Consider the following 13480-nt stretch of genomic DNA (forward strand, 5'->3'; position numbering starts at 1 on the left):
CACTATATATAATGGTTCTTTGGATTGAAGTGGTAGATTTGAAGAATTTTTTTGAAAGAATTTGACTTAAGTATTATCTTAATTGAATCTAATATGTTTCTGATTTGGTATTTTGTTTGCATCGACGAGGAGAGTTCCAGGTATGTTGCAGGACAACAGTTGGCTCTTGTTTTAAACTCCCTGCTGGTGCAGAGGTCAAAGAGAACTCTTTGATGCAATTGTCTCTATTTCCTTTAAATGACAGAGAGAGAGATATGATCTTAATTATGCATTTTGTTTTGATGTTGCAGGACAACAGTTGGCTCTTGCGTTCATTCTGTGTGCTCGCTTCTGATGCAGAGGTAAAAAGAGCTTTGTCATACTCTCTTTTTGTTTGTAAATGACAGAGAGAGAAAGAAACTTTAGTGGATTTTATGGCTTGTATGTTTCAGTTAACAATGGGTAGTAGGTTTCTGTTATGTATATTTGCCTGTATTTCAGGCAGAAAGTGCTGTTTCTGCGATTTATTGTAGTGGTATTGTCTTGAGAGGGCTTCCAATAAGGTGAGCTTACAAGAAACAAAATAAAGTTAGTTAATAATACTAACTTATCACTGTGAGATTAATATTTGTTTTGTCTATGTGTGTGAAAGGGTAAGTCCGTCAAAGACGCCAGTAAACTAAAGCTTATCACTATGGCCTTGATTGGAAGAGCATACAAAGAAGCTTTTTTTATTTTATCATCCAATCAACATTTATTAGGAGAGCATATAAGGGAGCATTTAGAAGCTGCAGATGCTTTCATATGCTCTCTTCTTATATGTTCTGAAACATTTCCTAAGCATATAACTCTAAAATATTAATATATATTAAAATCATTTTAAATAATTAATTTATTTTGTAAAAATAGAAAATTATGATTTCATAAAAGATAAATTTATTTGTTATAAGATAATATATGGGAAACTACTTAATGTTATTATTGAAAATAATATAATAATTTATTTAATACATTAAAATATTAATGTGGATATAATGTTTATAATATATATTATTGTTTTATTTTAGTTTAATCTATTATATTATATATATTTTAAAAATTTATTGAAATTAAAAATGCAAATATAGATATAAACTTTTATAAAAAAAATTATAATATATATTAATTATTTGTAATTAATGTGTTACATTAGAAATATATAATTAAAAATTATTAAATTATACATTTATATATATAACAATTTATTAAATTTATTAAATGTAAAATATATTTTTAAAAAATTATATAGCAATGAGTGATAATTAATTTTAATAATGAAACATATTTAAATTATATTTTTTAATTATTGTTATATATTAATATAAATATAATATCTAATATTCTACTACTATACCAATCAACTAAATGTGTTATATTACTCATAGCATATGTACCTTAATGCTTATGGTGCATAATGCTAATGCTCTAGTATATGTGGTTCAATCAAGCGTTATGTGTATAGTAGAGTATTGATAAAATAACTTTAGGAGAAAAGAAAAAATAACTTTCTATCCATCTGGTTTACAAGCTACGGTCTTCTCTCCACAGATAACTTTGATATTTTAGCAGCAATAATGGTAGGGAAAGAGGTACACATTTTTTTTTTTTTTTTGAACAAAAGAGGTACACATAAGAAGACAAATCGTTTCTGTTTGATATTCTCTGTTTGATTTACTTAAATACCCACACAAATCGAGAAGCTTTTTTCTTTCTTTCTTTGTGTTCGAGAAGCAGAGAAGGTTCCAGAAGCAATATAAAGGTTAATCCTTTTTTTATTTCTCTGATTAAGTGAGATTTTAATGTTAAAAGGGTTTCTAGATTCGTTGAATTTTAAAGGGGTTTATGGTTTTAAGGGCTTCTTAGAAGCTTTTAGCTTCATTTTGAGAAACAGTGGTGAGGTTTTGGGGTTTTTGTTTCAAGTTCGAAGCTTTCTTCTTTTAAGGGAATTTTGGGTTTTGAATCTTATCCAGTTTTGATCGAAATCAGTGAGAGTTCTTTGAGTCTTTAACTGTAGTTTCTGTGTACTAAAGTTATTGACATGAAAAGCTTTTATCTTTTGGTTCTTAAACTTATAGTTGATGTAAAGACTCTCTTGCTCTGCTTTTTTTTAGTGTGATTTGTATAGCTTTTTGTGGCAATAGATTGAATCAAAGAGTTGAAAGTTTTTAAAGATTTTGAAAGTGTTTTAGAGATGGATGAGAGTAATCATGGAGGTGCATCAAGCTCACTCCCACCTTTTCTTACAAAAACATATGAGATGGTTGATGATTCTTCATCGGATTCGATCGTCTCGTGGAGTTAGAGCAACAAGAGTTTCATCGTTTGGAATCCACCGGAGTTTTCTAGAGACCTTCTTCCGAGATTCTTCAAGCACAATAAATTCTCGAGTTTTATCCGTCAGGTTAACACATATATAAGTGTTGGTTGGTCTTTTGTCTTTTGTTTGTTTGATTTTGAATCAGTCATCTTCTTTGGTTGGTTAGTTTAGTTTGGGTTTTTGTATCGTAGGGTTTAGGGTTTTGGGTTTATGTTTATTTCACTTTTCTATTAAATAATTGTAATTCTTTATTTAACTCTACAATTTTTGAATAATTTTATGTAATTGTTTATTTATGTTTGCAATTTTTATTTACAGAATTAATATTAACAGAAAAATTAAATAAACTAAGTGACAAGAACAAGTATAAATATGTAAATATGTTGTAAGAGATAAATTATGTGAGATTAAGGAGACAAATGTTGAAGTGGCTAAACTTGTACTACGATCTATAAAAAAAAATCACAATGTAGACATCAAAGAATAATCTATGTTACTAGTGACAAACAAATCAAGAACTAAGGGTTTGAAATCTCTAAACTTATTTTTAGGGTAATAAAATTAAAATCTATTCAACAACTAACTTTATGAAATAAAAAATTCAAGTATCTAATAATAACAAAAAAAAACAAAGTCACCAATGAAATTATCAAAAATTTATGAAATTTGATTTCAAACAGCATAAATTTATGAAACTTAATTTTAAATAACAAATATTAAATTATGAAATCGGAAAAAAATACAAAATACAAAAAAATATAAAAAAATAAAATAAAAATTCAATCCTGCAGCGTAGCGCGGGTCTAACCTAGTTATAATTAACAGTAAGTCCATTATAGTATAAATTATAATAATAATATAATATATGGAGTTGCTCTAAAAAACAGGAACCTCCCCCCCCCAAAGTTAAGAGTTATTTACAAATCGACCCCCCCAACCCATGAGATTCCCGCTTCTCTCGCTCGGTTCCTTTGCTTCGCTCTTGCCTCTGTCTGAACATCGCTCTCCCTCTTCTTCCAATTCGATTTCCATCAAAAATATTCAGTTGATTTGTACACAAAGTATTAGACTCGTGACCTGAAAATTTTCATTTCTCTGTAACATCCATATCGTAGTATTCTGTGAATCCATTCTGATTCTCTCCGGATCCGTAAGTTTCTCAATACATTTTCGTTTTTTTTTTTGGATTTATTCTTAATGTTATGTTGAATTGATTTAGGAATCATTATTTGTGGTATATATATGTTTCGAGTTTTTTTTTTTTTTTTTTTAATAACTGAAAGCTAAATTAGTGTTTTGAAGATGTGACAGTAATTGTGGTTTTTGTTTTGTCTCCTGTTTGATTGCTTCCGAATCTGTTGTTGTAGCATCGTCGTCGATGGATATGGAGAGCTCTCCTAAACACAATGTGGAACAATATGACGAAATCTGCTGAGATCATCGCCAAAGAAGTGTCTCCTAAACACAATGTGAAACAATCAGAGGAGATGACAAAATCTGCTGAGATCATCGCCAAAGAAGTGTCTGCTAAACACAATGTGGAACAATCAGAGGAGATGACGAAATCTGCTGAGATCATTGCTAAAGAAGTGTCTCATAAACACAATGTGGAAGAAACTGAGGAGAAGAAAGAGGAAGAGATAAAATCTATTGATATCGAAGAGGTTTCTCGTAAACCGTTATCGAAATCGAGGAGACGATGGAGGAGGAAGAGGAGATAGAGTCTATAGATATCCATGAAGAGGAAGAGGAGATGGAGTCTTTAGATAGTGATGATGATGATAGTGAGAGTTCGGCTGATTCAAAACATGAAGATGATCATGAAACATCGAAAGCTCTGGAGGAAACGGTTGATGAACAAAGCAACTCTCACCATTCATCATCACCAACAGATGCTAATTCATCATCAGCTTCTTCTGCGTGGACAAAGAAAGCAGCAGCGATCAAGAACTTCGTTAGAGTGAAGAGTGAAGTTGCGGTACATACATTGATTCGTCGCCTCTCGGGGAAACTAAATGTTGACAGTGGTACTCGAGATGATGAGGTGAAATCATTGGAATCTCCAAAAGCATAAGGTAAGTCTATGTGGAATCCTTTAAGTTATTTGAAGATGATGCAGAACGACGATAATGATTCGATTGATAGAGAAGAAGAAGTGGTATTGGAGTCTTTAGTGATGAAAGGTAGGATTATACTGTATACAAGATTAGGATGCGAGGAGTGCAGAGAATGTAGGTTGTTTTTGCATGAGAAGAGACTAAGATACATCGAGATTAACATTGATATTTACCCGACAAGGAAGCTTGAGCTTGAAAAGATTTGTGGAGGAGAAGATGATGTTCCTAAGGTATTATTTAATCAAGAGTTAGTTGGGAGTTTTAAGGAGCTTAAGATATTGGAGGAGTCAGGAGAGCTTGAGGAGAAGATTAGACATCTTATAGAAGAAGCACCACATCGGGAAGCTCCTCTGTCACCTTTCTCAGGGGAAGATGATGCATCGAGTAAAGATCCTGTAGATGAACTAGCTTTAATAGTGCTTAAGATGAAGCCTTGCATTGTTAAGGATCGGTTTTATAAAATGCGAAGGTTCAAAAACTCTTTCTTAGGTTCAGAAGCTGTGGATTTCTTATGCGAGGATCAAAGTCTTGAAAGAGAAGCGGTAAGTAATAATATTGTATGATCAGTACTGTGACGTTTTTAAGAGTTGATGGGTTATAATCCAATCTTGTTGTATAGGCAGTTGAAGTTGCTCGAAAGCTTGCAAGACAACTCTTCTTTCAACATGTTGTAGAGTAAGCTTTTTAAAAACAAACACCAATGGTTCTCCTTTAGCTTGTGCATGCTTCTTATTTTGCATTCTTTCAACCAGGGAGAATCTGTTTGAAAATGGGAATCACTTGTATCGGTTTGTAGACGATGACCCTCTAGTTTCATCTCAATGCCACAACATCCCTAGAGGAATAATTGATTTGAAGCCAAGGTCGGTCGCGGAAATCGAGTCTAGGCTCAGACTTGTATATCTAGCAATTCTTGAAGCTTACACTTCTCCAGATGGATTACATGTGGATTACAGAAGCGTCCATGGGAGTGAAGAGTTTGCAAGGTTTGGTTATAATTGCCTTCTTTATTTTTATTTTTGTGTGTTAATCACTGAGTTAAGTTTTATTTGATTCTTAAAGGTACCTAAGAACAATCCAGGAGCTTCATAGAGTAGGGATTGAAGATATGCAGAAAGAAGAAAAGCTTGCGTTCTTCATAAACCTTTATAACATGATGGCTATACATTCAATACTAGTATGTGGTCATCCAGCTGGCACTTTTGATCGAACGAAGATGTTTATGGACTTCAAGTATGTGATTGGTGGCCACACTTACTCGCTCTCGGCTATACAAAATGGGATTCTAAGGGGTAACCAACGACCGATTTTTAATCCTATAAAACCCTTTGGTGTAAAGTATAAACGTTCCAAGGTAAAACTTGTTAGTGCTTAGTATGTTGAGTCAAGTCTCATGGCTTATTGATATGTTTCCTGTCTTTAGGTTGCTCTGCCTTATGCAGAGCCTCTGACTCATTTTGCTCTGGTTTGTGGAACTCGGTCTGGACCAGCTCTTCGATGTTTCACGCCTGGAGAGATTGATAAAGAACTCATGGAAGCAGCTCGTGATTTCTTAAGAGGAGGTGGACTCATAGTTGATCTCAATGAGAAAGTTGCATACATCAGCCAAATCTTTAATTGGTTAAGTCTCAAACATATCTCATTCAAATTAAATTTAGTTACATGGTTATGTCGATTTACTTAAACACGTCTGTTTCTACAGGTATGGGGTGGATTTTGGAAAGAGTAAAGAGGAGGTACTGAAGCATGCATCAACCTTCTTGGAGCCACAACTTTCAGAAGCTTTGTTTGATTGTCTAGTTGATACTCAGTTTGAAGTCAAGTACCAACGATATGACTGGGGGCTTAACAACTAAAAAGACTTATGTATCTGCAACATGTGGGACTCATGCCGCTTTACTTTGAGCTATATCGTTACAACAACATAATTTTATAACTTTGGTTCAATTGATGGAACATTTTTTGTGAAAGAATTCTCTATGTGGCTTGAGGGAGCTAGAAACCAATCTCAACTTTGTTGTTGCTGGAATTTTAAGGTGTCTAGTTTTCTCTATAGTAAGTGTCTCATGAAACTCTCTAAAGAACAACACAACAGTCAGTTACATTTTCAGAAGAGAAACCTAAACAACAGATAGTATCCACCATTTCTGCTACCTTGTAAATAGCTTATTATTATCACAATAGTTACTCTGTGTTTACTCTGTTTAAGCTTATGTGAATTATCTCACAATTCTTTCAGTGACTAAAAAAGGAACAAGGTTAGTTACTAATTCTTTCAATAGTACTGTTGTGGTAACGAAGAATTCATATTATTTATACAATGCTACATCCTACATGTGATATGCTATATCATTAAAAGAGGTCATATTGGACTTATCGTCATCCATGACATAAGCAAATTGACTAAAAGAGTTTATTTGTTGGCCCTATCGTCATGCATGACACCATCAAATAGCTTATTTAGTAATTACTTTCACTTAATATTCTGTTTTTTTTAACTAGTTTTGCCATCAAAATTATTTACATAATCATATTTCAAAAACATCATAGTCACTCATCATCCGCAATTCCTTAAGAGAATCACTTTGTCTTTGTAAATCATCTTCATATTCATGCATCTAATTTTGCTTCTCCACTCACCTACTTAATCGGTCTCATAAACTAATTCTTTTGAAATCACATCTAAAAGTGTAATATGTCACCTTAAGATCTTAATCAACATATTAGTAGCGTTACTTAATTATTTGGTTCAGATTGTTATCTAATGTATAGTTTTCCTTACTAAGTTGACATTGGATGGAAACACCAATGGACGCTCCTATTTAAGTTGGCCTGTCAGTCGTGTTTTGTCAGTGATAGGGATTGTTTTGGTCGCTTGTATGGTAGAGATTAGAGAGAATCAATCCCTTGGTTCCCAAGCAAATATACTTTTACTTTTCCAATTTCTTACGTTTTGTATGATATTTCCACGAAATAAAGAAAATCCCAAATGAGGAAACAAGAAAGAAAACGGAAGAAAAATCAAATTTGGCCGCCCATGGCAAAATTCCATGTACCTACCTTCCCTACCAACCAACCCTATAAATACAACACCAAACCCTCTCTTATCCTTTAAAACCCATTCTCATATAATTTTCAGACCAATCTTGATTTTAAAAGTTTCGGGTAGATTCTTAGATAAATTATATTTGGGAAGATGTACGGTGTTGGTGGATCGAGTACAGCAAGTTTTGTAGAGACTTACGCGATGAGGAAGATTTATAAGGAAAAGATGAAGATGAAGCTTGCAGAGACAAAAGTAGAGGAAGAGAATAAGGACAACGTTGAAGAGAAGAAGAGTAAATTCTGGAAAACAAAGAAATCGAAGAAGACCCTCCAGACTAATCCAAGGGTTTCCTCTGCAGACGTTTAATTAAATTAACATCTTTGTGCATGTGGCTATATATTTATTTATTTATTTTTCTTAACTTTGTTTCTGATGATGGGTTCCTAAACTTCAATTTGTTCTTTTATGTATTATATTTTTCACCATTAATAATAAAAACAGTTGGTTGTTGTAAATCTGATGATCGATCCATATATACCACTAACTCATACAATTCATACATTTAGAGTATGAACACATACAGTACTATGAAGACTTCTTTTTTTCAACAACATCTCATGTCTTCTTATTTTATAATTAAAATATCAACTACTTTATTTAGTTTGTTTATAGTTAAGATGATAAAATTTGAAAATAACAATTTACATATAATTACCCAATATCTATGTTTGTAAGAAAAAATCTATATCATATTTACTTGTTCACACTTTAGTAATATGTGGTGTCATGTGTGTCCTAAGTTAAATTTTCATCCCTTATATATTAATAGAGAAACATTCTGTAAAAAAAGCTGATGTGTAGTCGCCAGAGAGTTCGAGTCACTATATCTTATTGTGTCTTCAATTTTTTATAATATTTATATGTACATACCATTGTATTTTTCACAAAAGTCAAGAACACCCAAAATCGAATTTTTATATTAGATTTTTAACTTAATTGTAACCCTTTGTTACATTTTTATAAAACCTTTAAAATGAATTTCAAGAACTCATGTGTGATTATATAAAATTGATATTAGAATAGTTATACGGTTAAATTTTAATTTTTATACAAAATTTTTACATATTCAAATAAAACTAAAATTATATACTACACAAACAAATTTTAGGATCCAAATAAGATTTTATCTATAAGTATAATAGATTTTGTAAATAAGTAGTTTGGGATGCGGGCAAGAAGCTAATAGGCTAGATAGCTGCTCAGAAAACGGGTTATTATAGTAAAATTATTTAATAATTATTTTACTCCGCACGTAGTGCGGGTTATTACCTAGTCTGTAGTTTATTTGGTATAATTTTTGGTCAAGCACAAAATTTACTTGGCTTAGAAAATAATTGAATTTGGTTCTCCAAACATAGTTATTTTCAAACTTCCTATCGATTATGTGGTTTATTTAGAAGGTTCAAAATTCCAAGGTGTTTGAGAACAAAGACACTCACCCTGATGACACCTTCCAGCATAAAACCAAAGAAGCAGGCTCTTTCCACCTCGCTAGAGCAAAAACATCGATTATGGTCCCTCAGTCCTTCTGGCCGCCAATAGAGCCACCTGTTTAGCACCTCTGGCATTTGGGTTTAAAAGGTCTTCGGTGTTGTTTGTCCCCACCCCCTTCATGCGGAATTTGAGATGCTCTTTTAGGCGATGAGGTCCCTTATATCGATATCTATTATAAATATTGCATTTCAGTCAGATTTCCATGAGATTATTCAGTTGATAGACACTCTTGATGAGTGACATGCTTTTCCTTCGGAGTTAGAAGATTTAACCTGCTGAAACTCTATTTTTCCTCTTTCACTTTATATTTTACTCTACGCTGTAACAATACATGTGCTGACTATCTTGTTAAAAAGTCACAATCAAGAGATTCTATCTTTTTCATGTAACTACAAAGAGGTTGCGGCAACAATCGAGGACGAGGCAGATACTCCACTCGTGGTAGAGGTTTTTCTCAGCAAGTAAGTTCCTCTAGCTGGAATCAATCTGGTAACTCTTCTTCTCCAACTGTGTGTCAAATTTGTGGTCGTCCAATTCAACATAGTTGTGTGATTGAACTTCAAGAAGCTCACCAGTAAATTTTAGCCCCTAATTCGTCTAACTCCTATAGTCACAACGGTGGCAAACCAAGAAAATAATACAGCAACCCCAAGTTCGACATTTTAAACTTCTTCACCATACTATCCTTGAAATCAGCAACAAGTGACACAATAGAACCCATCACTAAGTGTTAATGATGAGATGGTTAAAGATCTGTGTGGGTGCTTGATTCTGGGTGTACGTCTCACATGACGTCCATAAGGGATTGGTTTTGTAGTTTTCAAGAAGGAGGATCAACAACAATTCTTCTTGGTGATGATCATTCAGTGTTGATGATCATTCAGTGGAGTCATAGGGACAAGGTTCTGTTAGAGTTAACACTCATGGAAAATCGATTAAAGTTCTGAATAATGTCAATTATGTGCCCAATCTGAGAAGGAATCTCATCTCCAAAAATCAATCATATTCATTGGATTGTGACACATTATGGCCCCAAAAACACTAACAACGCAGTTCACTGCTTCAAAGCCATCATGTCATGGCTAATTTGCAGTGAGCTCAAGATATTATGAAGAAACAGGCGGATAAGCATCATCATGATCATGTGGTCTTTAGTGAAATATGTATGTGCATGTTTGCCACCAATAATTTTAGACTTAGTTCATATGTACTAGTTGGCTTTCGACTTCTATGTATTTAATTTATTTGTACAATCTTTAATCTTAATATCAAAACTTATTTTCTAATCTTTCGTTGTGGGACGTTGGTTTGTATCCCAACAATACTCTCCCTCAAACCAAGGACCACGAACGTTAGGCCTCTTCCTCTGCGAAATCTTGTCACCATTGACTTGGTGCTACTTATTCGCAAGGTATTCTTGAGGTACCTTTCTTATCGTATCACATTGATGGGCATCCCCACACCAAACATTAGTCCATGCCCACCTTTTTAGGTCCACTTATTTCAACCTGGGCTCTGATACTAATTCAAGTCTTTTTGTCTCATCAAAGACAACATCACGACTCACTACTATTTTCTCTCAAATCTTCAGATCCCTACGAGCGGTTGCAGAGAAAACAGAGTGGTACAAAGCAATGCATCTGTAGAAAAGAGTGAGACATGGAACTTAGTTGAGCTACCTGATGTTCTTGGGTATTTAAAATATTATATTATGAATATTATGCTCATATTTTTTTTAACTTTCTGGCTGACTGGATTATCCCGCCAGTCTAGATACTTGACCTCCACAGTAGATCTTGCACCGAGTAGTTTTTCCACCTTGTCGTCCACTGCCTTTGACCGTTCTTGACCTCGCCTAATTCGATTATTAACGGCGGTGGTACAAACAATGAAGAAGAAAGTCCCCCCTCTCTCTCTATAACATAAAATCGGCTTAACATAGAGTCATGTTATAAGTGATGGATAAACAACATATTTTATCAATAAAACATATTTTTAATGGTAAAACATATGATAAATTATATATAGATGTAAATAAGATAATGATTTAACTGGTTGTTTGCATCTAAAACATTTTATGAAATAATTTATAGAATAATATTTTAGGTGAGATTGTGAATTCACGTTCTTTTAATCTAGCAATTATAATAATACTAATGAATATTTGACAAAATTTTTGGTTATTGATAATTTAACTTAGTCGATAATTGTGATAATTGTTACATTAAATTTAAAATATAGAAATGCAAATCTCTATATATTTATTTAAGTAATGTTGTTAAAGTTTAACCCTACTATCATGTGATATATTACAAAAAATGTCATTACATTTAAATTAATTTAATAACTAATAAAAGAAAAACTTATATTGATTTACAGAATAATAAAACAATATTTTCAAAATTATTTAGAAGATTGTATTTATTTTTTCAGAAATCTTAGGAAACAATAACAAACTATTTAGAACAATTATAAAACTTAATTTTATTTATAAAACTAAGATTAAATATTTGCATATCTAAATTGTTTAATAATGATAGATATATTTTTAAACTAAGATACAACATTAATTATATTTAAAAAATATCTTTATATACTTATTTAAACAATGTTGTTAGAACTTTAATCAGCTTTGATGTGGCAAATTAAGAAAAATGCTATAATATTTTAATTAATCTAATAACTAACAAAAGGAAAGTTTATCTTTGTTTACAAAATAGTAAAAACAATATTTTTAAAATTATTTAACTGATTCTATTTATTGTTTAAGAAATCTTAGGATACAATAACAATATATTTAATTGGCTAAAACTTATTTTCTTATACACAATATTCACTATATATACAATGCTAAGTGTATAATGTTGACAATATACATATACATAATCTAATTGTAATTTTCACATATAAAGTTAATATATCCTAACATGTTATTCTACTAACTGCAATGTTGTTAATATCAGTTAGTATATTAAGATCTCTAAACACGATCACATTAATTTGTAATACCATATCATAGGTCAATACATGTTTTATTGGGTTTTTTCCAGACTTTACCGAATTTATTATTAGCGAATTTGATATTGTACCCAAACAAAGATAGTAATACCGACTACGGGTGGAAATCAAAATATGAAATTAAGTAAATTAAATATATAAATTTATAAAATGTATAGAATAAATAATTTTTTACTATTATTTTATAACAAAAAAAATCCAAATTTACTTAAATATTTCCCCACACTTTACTGGGTCACTATCTAGTTAGTGTATTAAAGTAAAAAAAACGAGTAAATTTTTTTGCTAAAATTGACTATATATATTTACTAAGGCCATGAATGGTGACATATCAAGTACGTAATTGGAAGTGTGGTTTTAAAAAAACTGAATTTTACACCATTCACAAAACAACAACTTAATTTGTGTTATTTAAGAAAGAGAAAAAAAAACTGTTTGCGTTTTTTAAGGAAGCAATTTAACTCATGGACCACATTTGTGTTATGACTCACCAATTAGCTAGCGGTTTTGTGTTTTTATGTTATACCAGTTAGTATAATTACTTCATTAATTTTTCATAAATTATAAAATAATGATTTTTTATGAAAAAGCAGAGTTAAAGAAAAAAATGTTAGTCAATTGAAATTTCAATTTATTTTTTTAATTCACTAATATTTGCTATATATATTATACTTATCTTTCAAAAAATCACATACACAATGAGATCATAAAAAATTTCTTATACTATTTTCTTATGTACTAATAGTTGAATTAATCTTTATTTCCTTAATTCAAGATTTTATTACAATAATAGGGTATATATTTCATTTGTAAATATATAAATATACTTAGTATATAATTATATATAGTTATTTTATTATAATAAAAATTAAAAGATAATTTTATATAAACATATAATATGTAATACATCACCATTTTTACAAAAAAAAAACAAAAAGATGGGTTTCACCATGTACTTTGATAATTTTATCTATAATTTGTAATTTTTATTGTTTCTTGCATTTTTACCATTCAAACATTCTATCGTAAACCACACATAGTTTTGTTCACCAATCAAATTTTGTTGTGTACCGCTTATTTTGTATAAACTGCATTTGTCCCGCCTTAAAATCATTCAAATCCATTAAAATCATGAAACCAATAGCCTCACTTTAAATACGTTTGTAAAAAAAGTTAATTTAATTTATCAATTTAAAAACATGCAAATGGGACAGGTCCCACAATACTGAAGTCTGGTTTTGGTTAATTCCGGTTCAATACAAACATAACTATTTTCCCATAAAAACAAAATGTACAGTCAACGATTTGATTTTGAGTTTCCTTTTGAAAAAAATTTCAATTTTCGTCCCCAAAATTTTTTAAAAACCGGCCTCTTCACTTTTTCGTTTCTCTCTAGAATCTTCCTTCTCT

General features: G+C 31.3%; 1 protein-coding gene, 1 long non-coding RNA gene and 1 pseudogene across 6 annotated transcripts in view; all 3 read left to right on the forward strand.

The window, feature by feature from the left end:
• Positions 1–866, forward strand: part of LOC104707174 — a 2646-nt gene extending 1780 nt beyond the window's left edge. For 2 of the 5 annotated variants that reach the window (XR_002032992.1, XR_754570.2), the window contains exons 3-4: positions 141–194; positions 291–604. This is a non-coding gene — a long non-coding RNA (uncharacterized LOC104707174). Of the gene's footprint in view, positions 1–140; positions 195–290; positions 605–631 lie in introns of those variants that run through there. The other 3 variants (XR_754569.2, XR_002032993.1, XR_754572.2) reach the window with 3 other exon arrangements.
• Positions 3754–6308, forward strand: LOC104709533 (annotated as a pseudogene).
• On the forward strand, positions 7488–8016 carry LOC109126042. Its single transcript, XM_019229105.1, has one exon. The coding sequence runs from the start codon at positions 7649–7651 to the stop codon at positions 7862–7864; it is 216 nt and encodes a 71-aa protein (XP_019084650.1). The 5' UTR covers positions 7488–7648; the 3' UTR covers positions 7865–8016.

The sequence above is a fragment of the Camelina sativa genome, chromosome 8 (genome assembly GCF_000633955.1).
Source record: "Camelina sativa cultivar DH55 chromosome 8, Cs, whole genome shotgun sequence".
NCBI lineage: Eukaryota > Viridiplantae > Streptophyta > Magnoliopsida > Brassicales > Brassicaceae > Camelina > Camelina sativa.

What these genes read in the sequence shown, in the direction of transcription:
- LOC109126042 (XM_019229105.1), top strand. Translation starts at nt 7,649, where the DNA reads ATGTACGGTGTTGGTGGATCGAGTACAGCAAGTTTTGTAGAGACTTAC.